The 27,870-nt window shown below is 44.5% G+C and overlaps 1 protein-coding gene across 7 annotated transcripts in view; it reads left to right on the top strand.

Moving 5' to 3' along the window:
- atp2b3b (ATPase plasma membrane Ca2+ transporting 3b) overlaps nucleotides 1-27,870 on the top strand; it is a 59,657-nt gene that overhangs the window by 17,898 nt on the left and 13,889 nt on the right. For 3 of the 7 annotated variants that reach the window (XM_061809457.1, XM_061809428.1, XM_061809419.1), the window contains 19 exons: nucleotides 1,125-1,166; nucleotides 2,767-2,931; nucleotides 3,054-3,125; nucleotides 3,224-3,366; nucleotides 3,980-4,112; nucleotides 5,489-5,598; nucleotides 5,745-5,879; nucleotides 9,235-9,341; nucleotides 9,461-9,536; nucleotides 12,874-13,032; nucleotides 13,123-13,302; nucleotides 14,423-14,510; nucleotides 14,584-14,690; nucleotides 15,206-15,397; nucleotides 17,900-18,113; nucleotides 19,516-19,727; nucleotides 23,440-23,547; nucleotides 24,305-24,487; nucleotides 27,123-27,386. In XM_061809457.1, coding sequence (XP_061665441.1) covers nucleotides 1,125-1,166; nucleotides 2,767-2,931; nucleotides 3,054-3,125; nucleotides 3,224-3,366; nucleotides 3,980-4,112; nucleotides 5,489-5,598; nucleotides 5,745-5,879; nucleotides 9,235-9,341; nucleotides 9,461-9,536; nucleotides 12,874-13,032; nucleotides 13,123-13,302; nucleotides 14,423-14,510; nucleotides 14,584-14,690; nucleotides 15,206-15,397; nucleotides 17,900-18,113; nucleotides 19,516-19,727; nucleotides 23,440-23,547; nucleotides 24,305-24,487; nucleotides 27,123-27,371 — 2,675 coding nt within the window. In that variant the 3' untranslated portion in view covers nucleotides 27,372-27,386. Of the gene's footprint in view, nucleotides 1-1,124; nucleotides 1,167-2,766; nucleotides 2,932-3,053; nucleotides 3,126-3,223; nucleotides 3,367-3,979; nucleotides 4,113-5,488; nucleotides 5,599-5,744; nucleotides 5,880-9,234; nucleotides 9,342-9,460; nucleotides 9,537-12,873; nucleotides 13,033-13,122; nucleotides 13,303-14,422; nucleotides 14,511-14,583; nucleotides 14,691-15,205; nucleotides 15,398-17,899; nucleotides 18,114-19,515; nucleotides 19,728-23,439; nucleotides 23,548-24,304; nucleotides 24,488-27,122; nucleotides 27,387-27,870 lie in introns of those variants that run through there. The other 4 variants (XM_061809466.1, XM_061809439.1, XM_061809410.1 and 1 more) reach the window with 3 other exon arrangements.

The raw sequence follows: 27,870 nt of genomic DNA, 5'->3' as shown, positions 1-27,870 counted from the left end.
CTCCCCCACTCGCCTCCCTTAATCCGAGAGAGAGGCTGCGGATTGAATCAATTATTGAAAGAGCAGCGGAGAGCACGGGGGGAGCCGGAGACACTCTGGAAAAGGAAGTTGCTTGGTCAAGACGTCGGGCATTAGTCTTTGGCTCAAATTTGTTTGGGGTAGGCGCTGCAGTCCGAACGGAGGCTTCGCATACTTTCGAGCACTTAATGACAATATCGTTACACCCCAATGCTGTCCGTACCTCAGCGGGTGCGGCACGGGGCCGTATTCACTTGTGCCGAGGAACGCTCGAGGCATCGTCTGCATGCTTAAATTGAAAAAGTACATGCGGCGAGCTGGGATTGAGTGGCGAACGGGGACAACGTCTTCGCATCTTTTCGAATGTGCAATTCTACTTGTTTTTATTCGAGTGCAAGTGGTGTTGCAGAGTGCAGATGTGGCAGCACTCTTTGCGGGCTCAACCATTCAGGTGGCCATATATAATGTATTATTTACTAAACGTCACGTCATGAATTGTTGCTTTTCCCCTCATGCATCGGGTGTGCTTTCCTTTTTGTTTTGTCACGTGTTTTACACTCGCGCCTTTTGGCGTTTGTTGGGATCTTATTCGCGGACAGACGCATTCTTTATTTGAGCTTTTTTTTGTTGTTGTTGTTGTTATTCTCTTTTGTCCCCCCCCCCCCTTTTTGCCAAATTCTCTCATGTGTCCTCACAAACTTCTTTCCCCACACGATGCCCCAAACAGAGGACAATACTCAGTTGCTCATCTCCACAGATGCGAGTTACAGCACAGTCACCAATGGTATGTGAGCACACAGTTGTCTGTCCTGCCCTCTTTTGCTCCCTTTAGCAAATGAACAGACCCCAATAGTACATAGTCAATGATCTACTGGATGAAGAAGGGCTTACACAAATTGTTATCACCTCTCTTCACCTACTGTTGGCCTACGTGCGTGCCTTGATTACTCTTCCCTTTCAATATTGTTTCTGTGTGGGTAGGAAATGTGTTGTTTGCTGTCCACTCCACATACTGTATGAACTGTTGATGACAACGCGCATTAAGACAAATCTGTCTTTCTCCATCTTTGTCTTTGTGACCGCTCTTGACCCTCCCTCTTCCGCAGGAAAGCAACCCGACGGCACGGTGGAGAACAACCAGAATAAAGGTAAAAAAAAAAGCCACACGTTATCCTTTCGTTACTAAAACAAAGTCAGTCAAGAAATCTGACATTGTCCAACAATTTGCATCCTCTCCCTGATACTCCAGCTTCCTCGCCGATAGCAACAATGTGTGGGCTGGATTAATTCTTCTTCTTCTTTTCCTTTTGGCTTGTCCCATTAGGGGTCGTCGCAGCGTTTCATCTTTTTCCATCTAAGCCTATCTCGTGCATCTTCCTCACTACACCCACAGTCCTCGTGTCCTCCTCATCAACCTTCTCTTTGGTCTTGTCGATTTTGCCTGGCAGCTCCATTCAGCACTCTTCTACCAATATACTCTCTCTTGCCTCTGGACATGTCCCATTGAAGTCTTGCATCCTCTGATACTCCAGCTCCTCTCCGATAGCAACAATGTGTGGGCTGGATTAATTCTTCTTCTTCTTTTCCTTTTGGCTTGTCCCATTAGGGGTCGTCGCAGCGTGTCATTTTTTCATCTAAGCCTATCTCGTGCATCTTCCTCACTAACACCCACAGTCCTCGTGTCCTCCCTCACAACATCCATCCACCTTCTCTTTGGTCTTCCTCTCGCTCTTTTGCCTGGGAGCTCCATCCTCAGCACCCTTCTACCAATATACTCACTCTCTCGCCTCTGGACATGTCTAAACCATCGAAGTCTGCTCTCTCTCACCTTGTCTCCAAAACATCCAACTTTGGCCGTCCCTCTAATGAGCTCATTTCTAATTCTATCCAACCTGTTCACTCCGAGCGAGGACATTAACATCTTCATTTGTGCCACCTCCAGCTCTGCTTCCCGTTTTCTCTTCAGTGCCACCGTCTCTAATCCGTACATCGTGGCCGGCCTCACCACCGTTTTCTAAACTTTGCCCTTCATCCTAGCAGAGACTCTTCTGTCACATAGAACACCAGACACCTTCCGCCAACTGTTCCACCCCGCTTGGACACGATTTTTAACTTCCTTACCACACTCACCATCGCTCTGGATTGTTGACCCTAAATATTTGAAGTCCTCCACCCTCGCTATCTCTTCTCGTTGGAGCTTCACTTTTCCTCCTCCACCCCTCACATTCATGCATATATAATCTGTTTTACTTCTGCTCATCTTCATTCCTCTCCTTTCCAGTGCATGCCTCCATCTTTCTAATTGTTCCTCCACCCGCTCCCTGCTTTCACTGCATATCACAATATCATCGGCGAACATCATAGTCCTAGGGGATTCCAGTCTAACCTCATCTGTCAGCCTATCCATTACCACAGCGAACAGGAAGGGGCTCAGAGCTGATCCCTGACGCAATCCCACCTTCACCCACCTGTAGGCTGGATACATTGAAAACTTAAAATTGTCTCAATTCTGAATATAAGCATTAACGTTTCTTTTTCATCTCTGCCTTGCGCCTGGGTCGTGACCAGTTGAAAAAATCCATACATAAAAAAAAATCATACATTTCATGACAATGGCGCTTTAAATAGTTTTTGGAGGGTAACTTTCAAGAGCTGGATGTTGTAAGTGTGATATCTTTCAGTAGTCTGGAATTGCCACATTAATCCCAAAGTGCTTCTACTCTATCTGCTTTCGTGTGTCGGATTTAGCCAAGAAGCAGGATGGGGGTGTCGCCATGGAGATGCAACCCCTAAAGAGCGCCGAGGGAGGGGAAGTGGAAGACAGGGAGAAGAAGAAGACCAACATACCAAAAAAAGAGAAGAGCGTCTTGCAGGGCAAGCTCACCAAACTTGCGGTTCAAATTGGAAAAGCAGGTATGGACCGCGTTCAAGTCCGTACTAAAAACAGGAAAGCCACCTTTACGGAGACATAGAACATCAGAAAGACCGGGAATACGATATAAAATAAGATTGACGAACTGTCCATTCTTTCGTAGGTTTGGTGATGTCCGCAATCACCGTCATCATCCTGGTGCTCTACTTTGTCATCGACACTTTTGTCGTTGAAGGTCTGTGTGTGCGTGCGTCTCAGCAGACAGCAATCCTCACAACCGTGTCGAGGCGAACGTGAGAAATTGAACGTGATGTTGTGCGCTCCGTCTTGTAGGCCATGCGTGGGTGACAGAGTGCACGCCGGTCTACATCCAGTACTTTGTCAAGTTTTTCATCATTGGAGTCACAGTGTTGGTGGTGGCGGTCCCAGAGGGTTTACCGCTGGCTGTCACCATCTCTCTGGCTTACTCTGTCAAGGTAGGCTGAATTCGAAATGCGCTCTTACGGGATAAGCGTCCAAATGAAGGAAATGACATGATGGCGCTTTTTGGTCTGTTGGAAATTGCAGCTACTGGGCTCACTTGCAGTGATTTGAATTTTGTCATTATCATAAATAAGATGAACAAATTTAGGAGCATGACTTTTTGTACCTCTCTCGTCACTTATAGATAAGGATTAGACGAAAATGGACTGCGCACGGCTCGCTATACGAGCCAGTCGAAAACTGTTTGTTGGTGTAAATGCTTAGAAGTATTTACAGCACTGTGTATTATAAACTGTGCTAAAGATGCAAAATACGCAAACATAAAGATTCTATATTATATTATATGTGTAGTGTGTTGTGTAATTTATTAAAACAGGGATGCAACAGAGTACAGTAAAGTTTCATAGTGGCTCTGTAGAGTCCCCAATTATTTCTTGTCTCGTTTGTCACTTGTCCCAGAGAAGTCGGCTTTTGACCGTCTCTACTGTGTGACTTGTACTGCTCCTGAACGCACCAGTACCAGTTCTAAACCCAGCAAATGCCATTCATCAGCGCCACCAATCATCCCACAAAAGTCAATCTGCTCGTCTTCCCGTTGTTTTGCAGAAAATGATGAAGGACAACAATCTTGTACGCCACCTGGATGCATGCGAGACAATGGGTAATGCCACAGCCATCTGCTCCGACAAGACAGGCACGCTCACCACCAACCGCATGACTGTGGTACAGGCTTATGTAGGTGAGTAAACGCGAGTTGGGTTCTTGGCACTGTAAGTTATGTTAACTGCTCCAAGCTTGTGTTGGTGTTCCACTATTACCTACAGTGAAGAAAATAAGTATTTGAACACCCTGCTGTATTGCGAGTTCTGCCACTTAGAAATCATGGAGGGGTCTGAAATTTTCATCGTAGGTGCATGTCCACTGTGAGAGAGAGAATCTAAAAAGAAAAATCCAGAAATCACAATGTATGATTTTTTTCAAAAGATTTTTTATTTGTGTGATACAGCTGAAAATAAACATTTGAACACCTGAGAAAACCAATGTTAATTGGTTAGGGCAATAGCAGTAGCAACAATAGTAGTAGTAGTAGTAGTAGTAGTAACAGTAGCCTTTGTCTCCAATTACAGAGGTCAAACGTTTCCTGTAGTTGTTTTCACCAGGTTTGCACATACTGCAGAAGGGATTTTGGCCCATTCCTGCACACAGATCTTCTCTACATCGGACAGGTTTCTGGGCTGTTGCTGAGAAACACAGAGTTTCAGCTCCCTCCAAATATTTTCTATTGGGTTTAGGTCTGGAGACTGGCTAGGCCACGCCAGAATCTAAATATGCTTCTTACGGAGCCACTCCTTGGTTTTCCTGGCTGTGTGGGGGGCTGATTCCTCACCTTTCTAAGGGCCATTGAGACCCCACGAGGTGATATCTTGCATGGGGCTCCACTCTGATTGAGATTGACCGTCATGTTTCCATTCCATTTTCTAACGATTGCTCCAACAGGGGACCTTTTTTCTCCAAGCTGCTTGGCAATTTCTCCGTAGCCCTTTCCAACCGTGTGGAGTTGTACAATTTTGTCTCTGGTGTCTTTGGACAGCTCTTTGGTCTTGGCCATGTTACAAGTTTGAGTCTTACTGATTGTACGGGGTGGACAGGTGTCTTTATGCAGGTAACGACCTCATACAGGTGATCAGACATGGAATGGAAGTGGACTTTTAAAGGCGGACTAACAGGTCTTTGAGGGCCAGAATTCTAGCTGATAGACAGGTGTTCAAATACTTATTTGCAGCTGTATCACACAAATAATTAAAAAAATGATTCATACAATGTGATTTCTGGATTTTTCTTTTTAGATTATCTCTCTGACAGTGGACATGCACCTACGATGAAAATTTCAGACCTCTCGATGATTTCTAAGTGGGAGAACTTGCAATATAGCAGGGTGTTCAAATACTTATTTTCTTCACTGTACTTACCCCCCCCCCCCCCCCCCCACATCTACTTTATTTTCATGCAACATCCTTCAGATGTCCTCTGGGATGCATTCTGGTCATCTACCACCAGGCATTTGTAGTTACTGTGATGTATTCATTTTTTTTTTTTTTTTTTTTTGTCGTCTAGGTGACGTGCACCATCGCTTGATACCAGATGCTGGTCAGATTAACCCCCGGACATTGGATCTATTAGTCAACGCCATCTCTATCAACAGTGCCTACACCTCCAAGATCTTAGTGAGCCATTTACTGATGTTATTGTCTAGATGAATAAATAAATAAATAGATAAATACATGAACCTACTGCTCCACCCCCCCCCCCCCCCGCTCCAATGGCTCTGCCTGCATTTCCATTTGCTTCTCTTCCAATCACCATTTGACAGCCACCGGATGTGGAGGGAGGTTTGGCAAAGCAGGTGGGCAATAAGACAGAATGTGGCCTGCTGGGATTCGTATTAGACCTCCAGCAAGACTACACTCCAGTGAGAGAACAGATCCCCGAGGAGAGACTCTACAAGGTAGGGAAGACTACCACAGCGTCCACCTTTACCTCCTCTTATAGCAGAAATTTCATGGTGATGATCACTGGATTTATGGCTGAAAGTGACGCACGGGTGTGAAGAATGTAAGAAGGGGAATGGTGTGAGCTTTGTGAGTCAGGACGCACCTTTTTGTCACCTTATGGACACTCAAGAAATAGCATACTCACAGCAAACTGTGAAAATCATAAAAACGTTATCAAATATGCGGTAACATTTGAGTAAGCATTTGAACGCCCATGCGAGTGTAATAATAAATTTATTACTGCTAATATACAGATACTCTGTCTTCACGTTGACAAGTCTAATAATGCGAAAGAAACTGTCACTGTTCAGGCGTAATATACTGGACTGTCACAAATGTAAAAAGTTAAGCGCTTTTAAATTATCATTCAATTAAGTTATCATTGCTGTAGGTGAACTCTTTTTAACTGTCTTTCTGAAATGGGAAAGGTACGTGTCAAGACGTAGCGTCAGTGCGCGAACACTTGCAACTTTTTCTTCACCACAAAGTCCGAAACTTTCTCCCACATTCCCAACACTTCCTTTATCTCGATGGTAGAGATAACCTCGTCCTCCTGTCTGTCCATCCATCCATTTTCTTTGCCGCTTATCCTCACGAGGGTTGCAGGAAGTGCTGGAGCCTATCCCAGCTGTCAAAGGGCAGGAAGCAGGGTACGCCCTGAATTGGTTGCCAGCCAATCGCAGGGCACTTCGAGAGAGACAGCCGCACTCACAATCACACCTCGGGGCAATTTAGAGTGTCCAATTAATGTTGCACATTTTTGGGATATGGGAGGAAACCGGAGTGCCCAGAGAAAACCCACGCAGGCACGGGGTGAACATAAAAACACAGGCAGGGCCAAGATTGAACCCGGGGTCCTCAGAACTGTCAGGCCAACGTTTTACCAGCTGATCCACCATGCCGCCTCTTCCTTTGTCTCCTCGTCAAAATTAATCTCACTCTGCACCTCCTTGTGATGCTCCACTGGAGCTCCTTCAATACCTCCATCGTCAGCTCCTCGGAGTGCTCCTCGACGACTTCGTTGAGGTCACCTTCATTCTGAGGCATGTTATTGTGCTAGTATTATGGTGGTCCTTCGAGAACTCAAGAATGGTCACCTCAAAGCTGTGTCGCAACAGGTGCACGGTGAACAACTTTTTGAAATTGGATTTGGCCTGTTGGTCTATTAGCTGGAGGATAGAGGTGGTGTTGGGTAGTAGATAATAAACCTTCATGAATTTAAATTCTTCGGAAATCCCTTTTTGAAGGTTTGATGTGTGAGCTGGGGCATTGTTGAGAACGAGAATTTTTTTCTCCCGAAGATATTTCTTGATTGCAAGACCAGAGACCAGGATTACATACGCAACTAAAAACTGCTTGGTGACCCACGCCCTCGGGTTAGCCCTCCACGTAACTTGCAGTCTTTCTTTTGAAATGTTTTGAATCTTTTGAAGTATTTTGAAGGCTCTGGGATTTTCTGAATGATATACTGTACAGTAAGAACAGCGGTTTGATTTTACAGTCACCACTCACATGAGTATACAGTGTGAGAGTTACTGTAGTTGTTTTTTCATGGGCTTCTCTCTGCTTTGATGTATGTCCTCCGCTTCCAGAACAACCCCGTTTCGTCAGAGTTGAAAACTTGCTGCGGGATGTATCCTTTGGCTTTGATGAGTTCTGCAAAAGTTTTCACATATTCCTCAGGTACCTTCGCATTAGAACTAGCAGCCTCACCACGCCTGAAGATGACGGTCCTTTTCCGAAAATTTTCAAATCAGCCTGGCTGGTTTAAAAGGTTCCTTGGATGCCTTGTCTACTGATGTGTCTTGGGTCTTGGGTCCCTTGGTGTGGGCCTTCTCATGAACGATAACTTCCATTACCGTATCTCCTGTGAGCTGTTTCCCCCCCCCCAGCCACGTCAGCGGCAGATTCTTCATCTTCTCATTGACGGTGGTCCGTAGCGTAGAAATAATTTTCACCCCCTTGGCTGGCATTGTTGACTTGATGGATTCCTTCTGCTTGAGAATTGTCCATATCGTTGATGTAGAAAGGACATACCTCTTGACCAAGTCACGCACTCGTGCACCTTGTTCACGTTTTTCTATTATTTTGCCCTTTAATTCCATCGACATCATCCTCTTCTTCTCACCTTTTAGCACTTGCTTTCTTGGGCCACATGGTTGAAAATGTAAAGTCACTTAAATATGTCAAATCCTGTCTCGCAAGACACAATCATGTTGATCATGTTATGTTTAAGGTGGAGGCGGGACTGCATCAGCGTTCCGGGCTGAGCCCCTTCCTGTTTGCGGTAGTAATGGATAGGCTGACAGAAGAGGTTACACTGGATTCCCCTTGGACCATGATGTTCGCAGATGATACTGTTATCTGCTGTGGAAGCAGCGAACAGGTGGAGGAACAGTGGATGACTTCAAATACTTTGGGTCAGCAATACAGAGCAATGGAGAGTGTGGTAAGGAAGTGAAGAAACGGGTCCAAGTGGGGTGGAACAGTTTGCGGAAGGTGTCTGGTGTTCTATGTGACAGAAGAGTCTTCGCTAGGATGACGGGCAAAGTTTATAAAACAGGTGGTGAGGCCGGCCATGATGGATGCATTAGAGACGGTGGCTCTGAAAAAACAAGAGGAAGCAGAACTTCAGGTAGCAGAAATGAAGATATTGAGGTTCTCGCTCAGAGTGAGCAGGTTGGATAGGATTAGAAATTAGCTCATTTGAGGGACAGCCAAAGTTGGATGTTTTGGAGACAAGATTCGAGAGAGCAGATTTCGATGGTTTGGACATGTCCAGAGGCGAGAGAGTGAGTATGTTGGTAGAAGGGTGCTGAGGATGGAGCTGCCAGGCAAAAGAGCGAGAGGGAGACCAAAGAAAAGGTTGATGGATGTTGTGAGCGAGGACATGAGGACAGTGGGTGTTAGAGAAGAAGATGCACAAGATAGGCTTAGATGGAAAAAGATGACACGCCGCGACGACGCCTAATGGGACAAGCCAAAAGGAAAAGAAGAAGAAGAATGAATCCAGCCCACAGATTGTTGCTATCTGAGAGGAAGCTGGAGTATCAGGGAGAGGATGCAAATTGTTGGACAATGTCAGATTTCTTGACTAAGTTTGTTTTAGTAACGAAAGGATAAGCCGAAAGCAAAAGAAGAAAAAGAAGATGTACTACTATGTTACGACGCGGTGTTTAAGGCCTTTTGTGACGTGCAAAAGCCTCACAATGGTCTTTTACATAAAACAAACTTTATCAGAGTTGTGCTGTCCATTGATAGCATTGTTCTAAATAATAATAATAATAATAACTGTCCATTTTCTCCAAGGTGTACACCTTTAACTCGGTCCGTAAATCCATGAGCACGGTGATCAAGCTGCCAGACGGTTCCTTCCGTCTCTACAGTAAGGGAGCCTCTGAGATCATGCTCAAAAAGTGAGTGGATGGCAAGAAAGCGTTCGGACCAGGAATGACGTGATCCTGGTTCATATTTGTACAGTAAATTCAAATATTCAATCTTCTGTGTTACAGTTTAACATTCTTTTTCTTCCCAGGTGTTCTTACATCCTAGATGCCAACGGAGAAGCTCGGAGTTTCCGCCCGCGGGACAGAGATGAGATGGTCAAACAGGTGAATGATTTGACACAATTCAGCAAATATTGGGCTATTTTTTCCCCCAAAATTTCAACAGAATCCACATCTTAATAAAAGGTCTTTTCATCCACTTGTCATCCACAAAATCACACAGTTTTGGAGGAGGGTTGTTCTGTCACACGAATACCTTGTGAAGCTTTTGTTGCTGGGGCATCCGAGGGGGGAACTTGTGCATGTAACTCAGCGAGAGCTACTTCGTGTTGCCAACTCGCCGACTTTGTTGCTATATTTACCAACTTTTCAGACCCCTCTGGTGAGTATTTTTCAAAAGCACAACTCGGAGCAAATATAGACTGGAGGCTCTGAAATTCCCTCCGCATCACGATTGCAGATAATTTGTGCTAACACGACGCCACCATTGGCTAATTTAAACATACACCGTGAGCTAACACTAATCTGTGTTTACAGAGCAGCTCTGCTTACCTTTTGGCTTTGACATGGTAGTGTTTCGGTGTAGTCTTGCAGCTGATTTGAAACTTTGGGAAAGATTTGCGGATTTGGAACCACCCTGAGAAACTTGTTTTGAAGACTGACACCGCTGTTTTGCAGCAGTGACGCTGATATTCAGAACAGCTCAATCACAGACAATCTCAATCTGGCAGATAGCAAAAGATTTACACGGTTGTTTGATGGAAGACCAGAGACCAAATGCGAGTAATTGACGTTTTTTTTTTTTTTTTCACCATGTGCTTCCCTTAAAAGCTCATGTGAGTTCATGATATTGATTGACAACATCACTAAATACAAATTTTATACTATACTGTACATTTCAAATCAAACAAAATGCTGCAACACTATTTTTTGTAACGTTATCCTGAATGAGATGCAAGCATCCCAATTTGGTTAGCGCACTTTATCATGAAGCCTACCCGATGCATAAGTAGCCTACAATCTTTAGTATGTAATTTTCACACTTTTTTTTTCCCTTTCACGAAGGAACATGAAGAGTTGTCACGAACTAACACTTTACAAACACTAAAAGGATTATGAGGCACTTCAACATTCTTTTCCCGATATGTTTGTGGAGTTTCTCAATCATCCAGGTCATGGTAAGACGCAGAGGTTGAATCACGGCAACTGGACTTTTCTTCTTTGTTGAAGATGTTCAATCTAAAAGGCAATTTAAAGGCAATCAGTTGTTCTTCTTTGGGGTTGGTGAAACGGCTGACCTGCATATAGAGCTCGTGCACGTGACGTCACCATTTTCGCGGCGCCATATTGCCGGTCAAAAAGAGCTGCTCCACAGTGTGGGGGACATTGAACCGGAGCAGAATATTCACAATGCCGGAGACTTGTTGTGCTGTTGGTTGTGAGAACAGACGAGACAGGTATTCAAAGAGGTCATTCTGTACAATACAAGCTGAAAAGATGAGAAAAGATCGATAGATTACAGCACTTAAACGTGATGGATGGTGCCCAACCAAAATACACACACCCCTGTGTAGTAATCACTTCACTTCAGGTAGGAATTATTCATCTCAATCTCAAATTCCCAAGAAGTAGCTATAATGTCAAGTTGGCTCATTTGAGAACAATGTGTTTAAAAAAAATAAAAAATAAAATAAACGACAGGGAGTCATCTCCATCGTACATGGAAGCGTGTTGCGGCCACACGTTAAACTTTGGTAAACCTCTCCCCGAAAGACTTTTTTTTTTTTTAATATGCATTGTTCTTAAATGAGTCCGATGCGTTTTTAAAAAAAGAAAATAAACCATCTGTCGCAGAGAGCTTTGCATAGGTTAATGTGAGACTGCAACATGCTTCCATGTACAGGGGCTGAAGCCTATCCCAGCATTTTTTCTTTTTTTAAATACGCATTGGACTCATTTGAGCACAATGCATTATTTTAAAAAAAACGTCTGTATGGAGAGATTTATTGAAGTGTAACATTGTGGCCGCAGCACGCTTTGTGTATGTTGGAGAAGACTTTTTTTTTTTTTTCCCCAATCATAGTTAATGAATGCGAGTTTGTGTAAAACCAGGGGTCCTTTATTTAAATATTGGTATTTGTATTGAAAAAATCCAAGTGGCTCCATCACTATGTGGGATTTATTCTTCATTGAGAACAGATCCAGCAACAAAATATTTGTATGGGTCTTTCAAACTCTTCCATGTCAATCTTGATGACTTCCTCACCAGATCCATTTGTCGGCGAAAACATCGACTTCGGCATTAAATATGGGTCCTCTATGCCAAGTGTCTCAAAATTTTCCACGTACCTTCGTTTATTATCACCATTTAAATGTTTAATGGTATGAGACAAAACTCTGGGCGTCATGCTCTAAGACATATTTTCATTTCGTCTCAACGGACTTAGCATCGAGCAATGCTTTGTTTGACTGTCAATATGGCCAGTCACGTGATTTCAGTGACGTCGGTGCACGAGCTCTACAGCATTTCGTCATTCACACGTCTTGTTGCAAAACAGCTCATTAGAGTCACTCTTGCCGTTGAGGCGACCTTTGGAGGGAGAGCTGTCAGGACGTTGTTATATGAGGATGCTAGGTGACGTCTCGTAGCTCCTCCTCTCTTTCGAGATCCATTTCCTTTTACTGACTCTAAATCTGCCAGATCACACAGAGCAACGGTTGTCGAAACAAGTATCATTTTGTTCTGTAGCATCATTGTGAAAGGCACAACGACTGCAAGACAGAGGCCGGATGATATCTGATGACTCATGCTTGTCGTACCTGAGATAATAATCATACCATTGACATCAAAAGCATGCCCCACAGTTGCAATCACAGTAAACCCAACTGGCATCGAATGTTAAATGTGCCTTTAACCCATTTGGTATACTCGCAGCGCAATTGATAGATCATTCCAAAGTATTCACAAGCAGAAATCTTGTATTTGCTCTCTTAAGAGATGAGATTATGCGGCAGTGTGAGCGAGTCCTCGCTTGACTGACAGGCGGGCTGACCTGCCTCATGGCGACCTCAGCTAATGCCATGAAAAAAAAAAAAAACAAAAAAAAAAACGCTCTTGTCCTTACACAGCTGTATTCCAGCTCACTTATTCTGCTTGCATTGTGGCAGATTTATGCCAAGCCAGCTCTTCATCATATTGCCTTGCTGTGCTGTCTGCGCTGGTCCAGTAAAGGGGAGTTGGGGGGCTTTCCCTTTCAGCGTTGTCAGAAAGAATACCAGCAAAAATGCTCAAAACCTCACCAGACATTAACTTCAAATTCCAAGACAATTTCTGCTTTTTTTTTTTTTCTTCATGCGTATTGTGTAGCAATGAGAAATTAAAATCGATGTGTTAAAGTTGTTAGATATTCTCCCTGGTTTAATCGTGACTTTTCCGGAACAGGTGATCGAGCCAATGGCATGTGAGGGCCTGAGGACCATCTGCATCGCTTATCGTGACCTGCCCTCCGACCCGGAGCCCGACTGGGAAAATGAGGGAGAAATAGTTACAGAATTGACCTGTATCACTGTGGTCGGGATTGAGGATCCAGTACGACCTGAGGTAGGAGAGTGTCATCCGAAATGCGGTAAGTGAATAAAATATGTTTCTCAAAGATAATCTCATCGTGTTTATCCGTAAAATGTTTACAAGGTACCAGAGGCCATCCGGAAGTGTCAGCGTGCGGGCATCACTGTGCGAATGGTGACTGGTGATAACATTAACACAGCCAGGGCCATTGCTGCCAAATGTGGGATCATCCACCCTGGGGATGACTTCATCTGTCTGGAGGGCAAAGACTTCAACCGGCGAATCAGAAACGAGAAAGGGGAGGTGAGTTGGGGTCTCGTTGTGAGTGGACTCTGTCATGTGGACCGTTTTGTACCAGCGGGCCAAATACAAATGGCATTAAGTTGTAGTCAGTAGTCATTGTAATTCAATCTGTTTTTATTTTCCAACACTTTGTTTTAACTCTGTGAAAGAGACAAAGAGTGATGAAAATCTTTTGAATGTTTTCATGTTCTCCCCGTGCCTGCGTGGGTTTCCTCCGGGCACTCCGCTTTCCTCCCACATCCCAAAAACATGGAACATTAATTGGACACTCTAAATTGCCCCTAGGTGTGATTGTGAGTGTGACTGTTTGTCTCGATGCGCCCTGCGATTGGGTGGCAACCAGTTCAGCGTGTACCCCGCCTCCTGCCTGTCGACAGCTGGGATAGGCTCCAGCACTACCCATGACCCTCGTGAGGATGAGCGGCAAAGATAATGGATGGATGGATCTCTAAACTAGTCTACTGGTTCACACGGATGCTTTGCCGTCCTGAGGCCGTTGCCCGTTCTCGTCACGCTTTTGCGTTTTCTTTGCGTAGCCAGGCTTGCTCCCCCATTTTAAAAACGTGCATGCGAGGTCAGTTGACGGCTGAAAATTGTTGCTAGCATCGTTTACTGTAGGCGTGTCCCAAGGAACCAGAACTGCGTGGAACCCAGCTCTCGCCCAAAGTCAGCCGGGTTTACAAGATATTCTGCTAAAAACACGGCTGACTTTATTCTGTGCCTTTGACGTCAGCTATGAATAACAATTAGAAAATGAAATATGTTATGTGAAAGAAAATCCTCACGTCTTTGATGAAATAGCAACATTCCCCTAAGCCTACATTTGTATGAGCTACAGTAAGTGCAATGCCTAATGGGATGAAGAGCTTCTCATCAAGACAATGGATGAGCACTTCTTTTCCGTACACCGCCAACAGCACCCGACTTGCGTACTCTGTGATTTTTTTTATTTTTTTCACCGGCCCTAATGTTTTCCGCGGCTGCAAGAGAGCTGAGAGAACGGCCGCGCTGGCCTTTGCTCATTGCTCCGAACTGCTGTATTTGAATCTGCTCATTAGCGGGGAAAGATGTGAACAATGTTATCTGTCGAATCCCTCTGCCCTTTTCCATCGGCATGAAGATTGAACAGGAGCGGATCGATAAAATCTGGCCCAAACTGCGTGTGCTGGCTCGGTCTTCACCGACAGACAAGCATACCCTTGTCAAAGGTGAGTCACGGGTTCATCAAGACAAACACACGCACGAAGACACTTATCTCCGGTCTGTACGTCCTCCTTGTAGGCATCATCGACAGTAGCATTGTCGAACAGAGGCAGGTGGTTGCAGTGACTGGGGACGGAACCAATGATGGACCAGCTTTGAAGAAGGCCGATGTTGGCTTTGCTATGGTAACCATAACGATGGATGTGTGCGTGTGTGTGTGTGGATGTAAATTTCGTTAAAGTCTGCTTTCTTTACTGGAGAAAAAATAATTCATCAGATTGATTTCTGATCCTTTCTATCAACATTTACTGTAACTACTGTAAACAAAAGTGAGCAAACGTGTGGCTGCATGTAAGAATATGTACATTGAATATCCAAAGGCATACTGGCAAATGATTCATGACATGATATTACATACATTGACACTTTAGGAAGATGTGGGTTGAATAGTTTTGCCCCATCAAAAGCAGTTTTGCCTCAACTGACCCATTAAAAAATAATGCATGGAGAACATTTCAGTTGGATTTGCCGTGCATTTGTCTTTGCCCACATCTTTTTCTCATGCCAACTGCTAAGACTTAGAGGAGGACAACATAGCATTGAGGCAGTGACTCTCCAGAACGATTAGAACGCTCCAACGCTCCCATGATTCATGCCGTGACTGTGTGCATGTCCTCCTCACTGTCGCAAACTCTGTCAGGGCATCGCCGGGACAGACGTGGCTAAAGAGGCATCTGACATCATTTTGACTGACGACAACTTCAGCAGCATCGTCAAAGCGGTGATGTGGGGAAGAAACGTCTACGACAGCATTTCCAAGTTCCTCCAGTTCCAGCTCACGGTGAACGTGGTTGCTGTCATCGTGGCCTTCACCGGGGCCTGTATCACTCAGGTACACTGCGTTGTCACATCTGAGTAATACACATTTACAGTATTTGGACTGCAAAAAAAAAAAAAAAAAATCTGCAACCAAAGAATCTCACAAGGAGGAATGTCTGCAGTGAGGCTCAGAATTACACAAAGGCTACTGAAGACTGCCATGCTACTAAATAAATACATACTGTACATGGTTTACGGTACTTAACATGTTATATATTTATATGTTTAGTATATCATTAGCATCATGCATTACTTGCCTTGAGGATGCTCATGGAAAAGTACAGAGAAGGTCAGAAGGAGCTACATTTTGTTTTTATAGACCTACAGAAAGCCTCCGACAGAGTACCAAGAGAGGAACTGTGGTACTGCATGCACAAGTCCGGTGTGGCGGAAAAATATGTTAGAATAGTGCAGGACATGTATGAGGGCAGCAGAACAGCGGTGAGATGTGCCACAGGTGTGACAAAAGAATTCAAGGTGGAGGTGGGACTGCATCAGGGTTCCGGGCTGTGCCCCTTTCTGTTTGCGGTAGTTATGGATAGGCTCACAGATGAGGTTAGACTGGATTCCCTTTGGACCATGATGTTCACAGACGATATTGTTATCTGCAGTGAAAGCAGGCGGAGGAACAATTAGAAAGATGGGAGATACGCACTGTAAAGGAGAGGAATGAAGATAAGTCAAAGTAAAACAGAATATATGTGCGTGAATGAGAGGGGTGGAGGAGGAAGAGTGAAGCTCCAGAGAGAAGAGATGGTGAGGGTGGATGACTTCAAATACTTGGGGTCAGCAATACAGAGCAATGGTGAGTGTGGTAAGGAAGTGAAGAAATGGGTCCAAGCGGGGTGGAATAGTTGGCGCAAGGTGTCTGGTGTTCTATGTGACAGACATGTCTCCACTGGGATGGAGGGCAAAGTTTATAAAGCAGAGGTGAGGCCGGCCATGATGTACGGATTAGAGACGGTGGCAGTGAAGAAACAACAGGAAGCAGAACTGGAGGTAGCAGAAATGAAGATGTTGAGGTTCTCGCTCGGAGTGAGCAGGTCGGATAGGATTAACAATGAGCTCATTAAAGGGACAGCCAAAGTTGGATGTTTTGGAGACAAAGTTAGAGAGAGCAGACTTCGATGGTTTGGGCATGTTCAGAGGCGAGAGAGTGAGTATATTGGTAGAAAGATGGTGAGGATGGAGCTGCCAGGCAAAAGAGCGAGAGGAAGACCAAAGAAAAGGTTGATAGATGTTGTGAGGGAGGACATGAGGACAGTGGGTGTTAGAGAGGAAGGTGCACAAATTAGGTTTAGATGGAAAAAAATGACACGCTGTGGTGACAAGCCGAAAGAAAAAGAAGAAGAATCATTAGCATCATGCAGTGCTTTAATGCAGACTTTCATTTTCACTGAACACAAGAATCAGCAATTTCACCCACTTGAGTATTAAAATCAAGCCAGAAAACTTTGGTGACCAATATCTTATGATGAGTGTTTCAGTCCACTACATTGAGAAGAAAAGTACCACACGGGAATTTTGCGAGTACACAGAAAATGACAGACAAGCAAGTAAAAATAATGCCAAGTCTGTTACTTTGCTCAAGAATTTTGCTCTTCGACAAGGAAAAAAATATTAATTCTAGTTTCCACCAAACCGCATCCCATCGCATGAGATCACAATAATTTTGTTACTTTCCAACCTGTTCCACTGGATCCTGCTCTTATTTCGAATGACTGAAGTATCAAACATGTCAGTATTTTGATTTCAGAATCAATTACAGAGCATACAGATTTAATATTGGAGGTATTGATATGTCTGTATTGATCATCACCACCATTAGCAAGAGTCTGAAGGAGAAACAGCGCAGTCAAGAGAGAGAGAGAGAGCGAGAGAGAGAGAGAGAGAGAGAGAGAGAGGAAAGTCATAGTGATTTGTAGAATAAGGAAGCATGCACACGGAGGTGGGCACATGCACACATAGCCTCCAGGTGGCGCTCAAGCTCCTGCCCTTTTGCCCTGACCCAAAACAGTGCTCTTTTTAAATGCAACCTCATCCATCCATTTTCTGACCCGCTTATCCTCACAAGCGTTACAGGAGTGCGCAACATTTAAATAACTTTTATCTTAATTGACTGTTTCCCCCAAACTCTTATGCTTGTGTTTCACAGAAATGGCATTAAAATGTACAAACCTGTAAAATTAATCTTGCTTGGTTAACCTCTGGTATTAAAATCGCACCAGTCTGGTGGTATGGCATGAGAGGCAGACCAAACTTAACACTGGCATCAGAGATCCACTTCTTCTAGAAAATGTCACAAGGCCGATGAAGCCTCTCAGCCTCCTGTAACATCTCACCGCATTTTTAAATATTTTCTTTTCTATATTTCGTGTTGACCGTGACATTGAAGATTCCGGCGCTCAGTGCTCATTGGCTCATCGGAAACAACGAACCTAGCAATAGGCGGACCACGACCCCCCGTGTCTCCACTGTAAAAATCAAACAAATTATTTTGGGTTTGCGTTTGCAGGACTCTCCTCTGAAGGCGGTGCAGATGCTGTGGGTGAACCTCATCATGGACACGTTTGCCTCTTTGGCCCTGGCTACCGAGCCCCCCACTGAGGCGCTGTTGCTACGGAAACCTTACGGTCGCAACAACCCGCTCATTTCCCTCACCATGATGAAAAACATTCTCGGCCATGGAGTCTACCAACTGGTCATCATCTTCACCCTGCTTTTCATTGGTGCGCACTCATGTACAGAAAGCACAAATCAGGAATAATAACGCGCTTCAGTATTTTTTATTTTTTTTAGGGGGGGTGGGGTGGCAAAACAGTCAACTTTAAGATTCCCGGGTAGATTTTAAACATGAAAAAAAAAAAACTTGGGTTAAAGAGGTTCTACACCAGGGGTGCTCAATGCGTCGATGGCGAGGCAGTCTTGGTCGATCGCGGGACGGCGTGCCCAAAAAAGCAAAACGTCAGCCAACGTTCCCTCTAAACTGCGTGCGTGCGCAATTGTGCACGTTGATGCAGTCTCTTCGCAGATATTCTGCGTTGCGTGCAAAAAAAAAAAAAAATCCAATGCAAATATAAGTACGTAAGTATAAGTATAACATCCAGCTGTTCAGTTTGTGGCATTTTGCAATGTGATTCAATGAGTGAGGGATGACTAGTTGCTTCATCCAAAAAATAAAAAGAAGAAGCCACTGGTTTCTTTTAGGCAGCACACGGACCTTTCTCTAACAACGACCGCTGCTCTGCCACACTCTGTCTTTCCTAGTTTACCTTACACCCCCGCTCTTAAAGACGTACACTCATAATTGCAAATGTTACAGTCCTTCCGCAGCCCATCAATGTGTTTTATAATGACAGCATCCACCACCGCTGGTTTAGTTCGCAACACAGTCTGGGCAACGTAGAGCAAAGACGAGGTAGACATACTGCTTATGTTTACTTCCGATATTAATGGAGAACGTTAAAAAAAGGAATGCCGTTGTTTTACGATGCAATGACTGTCAGAGTATGTGAATAATCGAAGAAAAGGCGATTAAACTGGACGAGATTTTCTCTTTTCCGAGTGGGAAAGGTCTGGTCTGAAGCCAAAGTAGAAAGTGCAGGATGAGATGGTGTGCAATTTTAAAATTCCACCTTGGCACAGCCTGATCCAGGATGAAATCACAGACAATACAGCGCACAAAAAGCTCATTCTGTATTTTAAATATATATATTTATATATAGTATACATTAATACATACATTAATAACATAACATTGGGACCATCATCTCTCCCCCGTCGTCGGTAGCTCGCGGGAGGCTGGCTGCTTGAAAAGTAGATCTTGGGGTCAAAAAGTCGAGGCACCCCTGTTCTACACAGTAGAATTTGATTTGAGTCTCGATTTCATTTCCATTTCAGCAACATCCAACAATTTCAGTTATTACCAATGCTGTGAATTTTGCACTGCTGTATCATAACCCTTACATCGGGTTGCAGCCTACTCGATGTGTGAAGCAGTGTACGCATGTTTACTTGTATCGGTTTCTTTTTCACCTTGGCTATTTATCCCGGCGTTGCTCCTGTGTTCATCCAAATCAACTCAGCAGGTTATCATCAGTTCTCCTTCTCTTCCTCCTCACCTGCTGCCAGGCGAGCGCATGTTCAACATCGACAGCGGCCGCAACGCTCCGCTCCACTCGCCCCCGTCGGAGCACTACACCATCATCTTCAACACTTTCGTCCTCATGCAGCTGTTCAATGAGATCAACGCCCGGAAGATCCACGGGGAGAGAAACGTCTTTGATGGCATATTTTCCAACCCCATCTTCTGCTCCATTGTTCTGGGGACCTTCGCAGTACAGGTAAGACGAAGAACGCTTTGTTTGGATTTGTCTTGTGGACGATACGAGGCTTTGTCTAAAACATGATGAGTCCAGGAGTTTTGTAGATAGATGCCTTCAAAGAGAAAATTGTGATTGTTGAAATGATTGCGTTGAAATATGGAAAAACATGGCACACTGACCACTTAGTTCGACCTACACAACACATCCATTTTCCAAGATGGATCCTCGACAAACGTAATTTCCGGACTATAAGCTATAAGTTTTCAACCCTGCGGTTTATGCAATGATGCGGCTAATTTATGGATTTTTTTTTTTCTCACGGCCGCCAGGGGCCCTCGAGCAGAAAAGGTAAGAGTGAGACAGGTGGAATATATGTGTCGAGGAAGACGCAAGTTTGATGTAACTTTCCGCTTGTCCATGAGTAAAATTAGCATTAGCATTCCTCACCATGGAAAATGCAAGAAGAAATGCATATGACGCAGCTTTCAAGTTAAAACCAATCGAGCTGGCCGATAAATAAGGAAAGAGCTGCTGCACGTAAACTTGGCTTAAATGAATCGAAGGTGAGACGCTGGAAACGGCAACGGGGAGAACTGGAGCGATGTAAAAAGAGAGAGGTAATAAGTAATTCAGAGGTAATAAAAGCAGGTGGCCCGAAATTCTTTGTAAATATCTCATGTTTCAATCTGGGCACATGCAGTTTATAGACAAGTGCGGCTTGTGTATGTACAAAATGGTTTCTCCTTTAAAAATGTACTGGGTGAGGCTTATAATAAGGTGCGGCTTATAGTCCAGAAATTACAGTATGTGTCATTAAAGTAATTCATTCATTGAGAAACATCCAACTAAAAAACAGCTCCGCAGATCAACACCACTTGTTGCAGGATTGAATTTATCAGCCATTAGTGTCCTAGCACATAAACAAGAAAAAGAACAACAGCAGGAACAGGTCAGGAACAAGGTCTGAAGGTCTCCATGTCAGGGACATTCGCCATTGAAATCACGTAGTGGCACACCTGCTATGGGACACGGAAGCTCTTTTCGAAGAAGAGAACATCTCACAATCGAGTGAAGTTACCGGGGAAATATTACCCTTTTGTTTCTAGCCATATTTAGATGATATGTGGATCACTTCTAAGAACAGACTCCCAGACAGTATGTATGAGCCACCCGGGCGGCGCTGCGATGACCCACCTGGGCCGAAGCCGTCCACGGCGGACGAGGGAAGGCCGAACCGACGTACCGGGTCTTTTTGAAAAGTATGAAGAGTAAATCCATCCTCTCGAGTATTCGAACAATATCCAGCAATACAACGAGCCGGCATTTTGGCTAACACGAAGGAACAACGAGCGACCTTCCAGCAGGTAAAACTAGTAGACAGACCGCTTTAGCGCACTACTGCCCTGTACGTCACTTCCTGCTTCTTCTCGAAAACAAATCCCTCGAGAGGATTTTCATGGCGGGAGTTACAAAGAGCGATATACGTCAAAATCATGTTTTGTGGTGAAAAACACAGATGGGTCCATACCGGCTGCTGTTTTTTTCATTAATAAGATACTAAAAATCATGCATTTTATGACAGTGGAACTTTAAGTGACCATTTCCTGACTGGTAAACATCTAAGTCAGGTTTGTCATCGCCATGTAAGCAGTTTACATCAACATTAATGCTGGATTGATGTGCATGGTTAAGAAAAGAAGTGTTGCAAAGTGACAAATGTGCTTATCAATAAAATCATACTGAGCAGCGCAGCCAACATGCATGCACGCATTATTTAAAAAGGTTTGAGAATAATTATTTTGAAAAGTGTTTCAATGAAAAATACATGGGAAGGGATGGCGTCGTGTTGTGAGTACACAGACGAGCAGCCAAAGCAAAGAAGTGCTTGGGTGCTTCTTGGCTCTCCAGGGCAACCAAGGAATCAAGAGAGCGAGGAGTGAGGTGGCGCTGATGTCGGCTGTGACCTTGTTACACGATTTCGAGAGAAATTTCAGGAGACAGGAGGAGGCTTGAGACAAGTAGCATAACATGCAGCTCTTTGGGGAAAGTTATCGTGACCTAATTTGAAGGACGCTTTTCTGTCAACAAGATTGTGTCTCTCTAAAAGGCCTCGTCATTGCATCAACGCTAAGAATCGACATTGGGCGGGACGGTGGAGCAGCTGGTAAAGTGTTGGCCTCACAGTTCACATGGAGTTTGCATGTTTTCCCTGTGGCTGCGTGGGTTTTTTCTCCGGGCACTTTGGTTTCCTCCCACATTCCAAAAACATGCAGCATTAATTGGACACTCTAAATTGCCCCTAGGTGTGATTGTGAGTGCGGCTGTTTGTGTTCAATGTGCCCTGCAATTGGCTGGCAACCAGTTCAGGGTGTACCCCGCCTCCTGCCCATTGACAGCTGGGATAGGCTCCAGCGCTCTCCGCGACCCTTGTGAGGATAAGCAGCAAAGAAAAGGGATGAATGGATAGAGTTACTGGGTGTCAGAACATCTTTGCTACTATCAAAACATTTTGTTTGCGCTACATTCACAGCTTTCAATGGGTGTTGATCAATGCTAAACGCACAGCCGCACAGTGACTCCACGAAAGGTCGTCTGTCACGTTTTTTTCATTTCGCATTTGAAATATATATATATATGTGTGTGTGTGTGTGTGTATATATATGTGTATATATATATATATATATATATATATATATATATATATATATCGAATGCGAACTGAAACAAAACGTGACAGACGGCCTTCAGACGTCGCTGTGCGGCTGTGCGTTAAGCATTGATCAACACCCCTTGAAAGTTGCGAAGGTAGCGCAAACAAATTGTTAAAATATATATATATGGGGAAAATGAAATGTCACTCCCTGCTTGACTGAGGGACACGACATTGTCTTGTCACGTCAAGCCATTATCCCGCAAGCAGTGAAATCCTCTTATTCCCAGCGCATTTCATTTTTAAACACACTTGAGCATCTTCACTTTCAGATAGATAGATAGATAGATAGATAGATAGATAGATAGATAGATAGATAGATAGATAGATAGATAGATAGATAGATAGATAGATAGATAGATAGATAGATAGATAGATAGATAGATAGATAGATAGATAGATAGATAGATAGATAGATAGATAGATAGATAGATAGATAGATAGAGACTGATTTTAATGTGAATTTACTTACCCAAGTAAATACAAAATGCAGTTTCTAAATTCAATTTGTACCTATTGGGTGGAATAAAGTCCAAACTTATTTGCCTCTTTGTACTTACTTTTTCCTGCCTTTTTTTCCCAAATAAATAAAATAAAAACCTTATAAGGATTTTTTTTTTTTTTTTACTTGGGTTTACTATGGGAGAAAATAAAATGAATCAGAAATTAGGAAGGGGCAAATACTTTCACTCTGCACTGTATATAAAGTAACACTCCAAAATTTTGCAAAACTGTCCACATTATTTTGTAGTTTCACAAAAATGTCATGTAAATGATCTAAATATTTAAATATTTGTTTGTTTTGCTTTTATTTCACAGTAAATAATTACATCAAATCGGAGTAAAAAGGGGGAATAAATTCACATGAATTTTGTTTGCCTTAGAAGTCATGAGGTTACTCAGATATTCATATTTCAAATGATGTCAAAATGCTTGGAGTGCCACTACTTCATACGAGCAGAGTGTGAATGCACCAGCGCAGTGTGTCATTTGTCACTTGTGTGCGTCTCTCCGGTGCAGATTGTGATTGTGCAGTGGGGAGGGAAGCCATTCAGCTGCGCTCCACTCAACATGGAGCAGTGGCTCTGGTGTCTGTTTGTTGGAGTTGGAGAGCTGCTCTGGGGTCAGGTAAGAACCTCTTCAGCTTTCTTGAGTCGAAACATGTTAGCTCAAAGAGTCGCTGATGGTGGAGTTGTGCACGCGCCTCACTTGGGTACGATTCCCGCTCAGTGATGGTATTGATGCTTTCCCTGTGACTGACTGACAGCTTGTTCTGGGTGTACCCTGCTTCCTGTCTGTTGATAACTGGGTTGGCTCCAGCACTCCCTTGTGAGGATAAGTGGCTAAAAAAATGGACGAATCCCCGATACAAGCGGCCGAAATGAGTTTCCCCCGCAGGGTGTCCGGGCTCTCCCTTAGAAATAGGGTGAGAAGCTCGGTCATCCAGGAGGGGCTCAGTGTCGAGCCAGATGAGGTGGCTGGGGCATCTGATCCGAACGGCTCCCGGACGCCTCCCCGGTGAGGTCTTCCAGGCACGTCCCACCGGAAAGGGATCTCGAGGACGACCCAGGACACGCTGGAGAGACTATGTTTCTCGGCTGGCCTGGGAACGCCTCAGGATCTCTCCGGAAGAGCTGGAAGAAGTGGCTGGGGAAAGAGAAGTCCGGGTATCCCTGCTGAAGCGACTTCCCCCGCGACCCGACCCAGAAAAGCAGTAGAAAATGGATGGATGGATGGATGGATGGATGGATGGATGGATGGATGGATGGTTCAATGGCAGCTGTTAATGTCGACAGTTCACCTGAGATGGCGCCAAGCCACACTAATACCGGATGACAAAATCTTCCGGCGATTGTAGTGAAAACGTAACCAACCTGACGTCCAGGTGATCGCCACTGTCCCGACGGAGCGGCTGCCGTGCCTGAAGGAAGCGGGTCTCGGTCTGGAGCCTGGAGAGGAGGAAGGGGAAGAGCTCGCAGAAGATGAAGAAGAGATCGACTGTGCCGAAAGAGAGCTGCGCCGAGGGCAGATTCTTTGGTTCCGAGGTCTCAACCGCATACAGACTCAGGTACGGTATGATTGAGGAGATTTTCTGTCGTTTGCTCTCTCAGTGCCGTGCTTTTTACGCCCTAATTTGTGCTTCTGTTCAACACAGCCGACTTAATGCTCTGACTTTCATTAGGATTCTCTGAGAGGTGCTTTGTAACATGCACTTCAACGTGAGATAGGCGTGTGTGTGTGTGTGTGCGTGTGCGTGCGTGTGCATACGCTCTATTTTCGTGGCTGGCGCAAATCCAGCCCCCGACTGAAGAAACCGCAAAAGGGCGGCCTGGACCCAGTTTTGGTACTTTTGTGGACCGGCATACCAGCAGCACATATGATATCCAGATGATACGATTTGATATTCACAATGTAGTGTCACGCAAAAGTCGTGATCATTTTCACGCTGATGACCCAATTTCAGATTGCAGAGCTGACACTGCTCCACAGACAGTAATAAGTTTGAATCCCTTCCAGAAAGCCATTGTTTCTCTCGAGCTTGTGCTGAATGCTCGGGTTTATTTCTGGTGCTAGCTACAGTACTCGTCATTTGTCTCTCTATAAGTTGTTTGATTGGCCCTCTCTCGCCATGAGATGTAAGATCCAATGGCTATTATTTCTTTTTAAGGGCTCTAACCTGTAAACAGGCCTGGTGTGGGTGTCACCGTAGCTGGCTTCAACCCTGTCCAATCAAAGTGGCTTCTTTCCTCCCCTTTAAAAGTGGAGAAGCAATCTTGCATAGAGGCATGTTGCAGGATGCAGTGATCCATTCGTGACCGGAGATTCGAATGTTAGCGCTACTTCTATTAAATACTGAACGAATTGGTGAAAACCAGTTGGCGACTCCCACAGTGTGATCGTTCCTTTCCACCACCCCTGACCTTCATAGCTGCGTGCCAGCCAGTACGTAGGTGATTTTAAAATATATACCCTAATTTCTCGAGTATAATGCGCACCCCCGAAGTTGACCTAAAATAATCAGTACCAATGTGCAATGCGCACCACCAATTTGCTGCTACCCATATGCTCAAAATATTGAGAGTCATTTGTATTTATATTTTGTTGGATTTGTACTTGTATTGTTTTAAAAAAAAAACAATCATGTACAACAATCATTAATAGCAATCATTGTGCACGTGTTGATGTAGCCGCAATATAATCTCGGTACAGGCCACAGGACATGCTTGTCCTGGTCCCTGTAATTGAACAGAATCCCTCAACCAACTAAAATAAATGCTCAATGATGGCATAACATTTCATTAACACATATTGCAGCCTTAAATAAATATTTAACACTCTTTGACTTTTTTGCATTAAATATTTGTGCATAAAACGTTTGTGCATAGTGCAGTTCATCCTCTACATTACACATCCTTGCCAAGACTTCAAAAGCAACATCTGGTTCATCTCCAATCTGAAAATTATCCATCGTAGTTACGTTTGGTGACTTGGTCCAGTACTGGTGCCTCCTGAATTCATGAACAGTGATGTCATCCTCTGTGCCATGCATGGCATTTGTGGGGAAACATTTTTTTTTTTTTTCAAACCGGAGAGTTTTGGTTCCGCGGCGCAGCCTCTCGCCAGCCTGACGCGAGAGGTGGTGGCTATCAAAACAACGTGAGTTCAAACTACGTAGAAACGAGGGTCATGGGCACATTTAAAAAACAAAGCGACCATTTCAATTGTATTTTTAATGTGCCCATGACGCTCGTTTCTACGTAGTTTGAACTCACGTTGTTTTTTTTACCCACCTGAAGCCATTGAGGCGAGCTATCGTTGTTTTGGACTGCGGCGTTATCGGCGCGACTCATGACACATTTCTTTTCAAAGCAGCTGCACAACCAGTCGTTGTAGTCGACATTTTTCGTCTTGGTTTACGTTAAAACAAACTCACGTGCAGTCGTTTCTGATCTTTGGTGCAGTAGCAACAAACGTGCTACGCTAACGATCGTAAAATGCAAGCTCCCCGAGGAGGTCATAGAGTTCAAGCTGAGCCGCACATTACCGTAATAAATATAAATGTATAATATAAGACATCGAATATCATATCGAAATGTATATGTATACCTTTTTAATTTACCACTCTCTGTACCTGTATACAATACGACTGTATTTTTTATTTTTCATCCATACCTAAATATGATGCGCTCTATTAACTTTTTGGAATAATGTGCGCATTATTTTTGAGAAATTACGGAAATAATGATGATAATAGTCATTTGTTCATTCCTACTTTTGAAATAAATCCTTCAATCACCGCACATGTCACAAGACCTCACGTGTCTGCCTGCTGTTCCCCACAGCAAAACCAAAATATCCCTCCGTCAAGCACACCTCCGTGGGTACGTTCGGTTGCGGTGTCTTGCGCTTGCACTCAAATCAAGATGCGCTTGGCAGCAGCGCCAGCAACGAAAATAGAGCCTGTGTGTGACGGCAAAAAAAAAAAAAAAAAAAAAGGGCATCAGCATAGGCACCGATGCTGACCACAGAGGAGGAAACCCTGCTCAAGTGCATGTTTGCAGGACAGTGTGTGGAAAAGGGTGGGCAACACGCACACACACACACACACACACGTACAGACACCTGGAGAGGGTTCCGCACTCAGGCTGCTCCCACCCCTCCCTGCTCTCACTGAGTGCCGCTGTTTTATCTCTGTCCCGCAGATGGAGGTAGTGAGCACGTTCAAGCGAAGCGGCTCGTTTCAGGGAGCAGTGAGAAGGCGCTCGTCGGTGCTCAGTCAGCTGCACGACGTAAACACTATATCTACCCCCTCTCACGTAGCTCTCTCCACCGCAACAGCCAATACCAGCCCGGCCCCAGGGAGTGAGTCCTCTCGAAAGCATGCACACCGCAGTCTGACATACACACGCGCGCACACAAACATGCACGGCACGTGGACTTGCAGTATTTGACTATCAATAGTTGTGCCCCCCTCCCCCACTGCCCCGCCCCCCTCTCCAGCTCTCCCACTGCTCATGCGTGTACGGCGTATCCTATATTCTTTTCTCTTATTCTCCCTTTTATACAGCACCCGGTCCTGACCAGCTGTGCAATTCTGGTCTGATCTGGTCTGGTCCTAATCCAGGTCTGGTCCAAGTCCAGAGTGTGTTTGGTTTTATTGTTGAGTGTCGAATGTGGTGCAGGAGGTTTCTCACTCTTTGCTTTTTGTGTGTGTCAAGAGTCCCGCCAGAGGCAGACTCACTTTTTAGGTAAACACCTGCAAAATCAGGTTGAAATATATCAACGAAATGACATTAAAGCTATGGAAACGACCTCAAGCTATCGAGCAGAGAACAGTTCCTGCTGCACCACGTCTTATTTACTGTGTGTCAATGACGTCAAGCCAAGGTTGCTGTGTTTTACGGGAGAGTCCAACTTAACTAAGCAAGTTGTGGGAGTCACGCTCTTGAA

The sequence above is a fragment of the Syngnathoides biaculeatus genome, chromosome 2 (genome assembly GCF_019802595.1).
Source record: "Syngnathoides biaculeatus isolate LvHL_M chromosome 2, ASM1980259v1, whole genome shotgun sequence".
In the NCBI taxonomy this organism is placed as follows: Eukaryota; Metazoa; Chordata; class Actinopteri; order Syngnathiformes; family Syngnathidae; genus Syngnathoides; species Syngnathoides biaculeatus.
The sequence above is the reverse complement of the archived record's forward strand: the minus strand, read 5'-3'. Positions and strand labels throughout refer to the sequence as shown.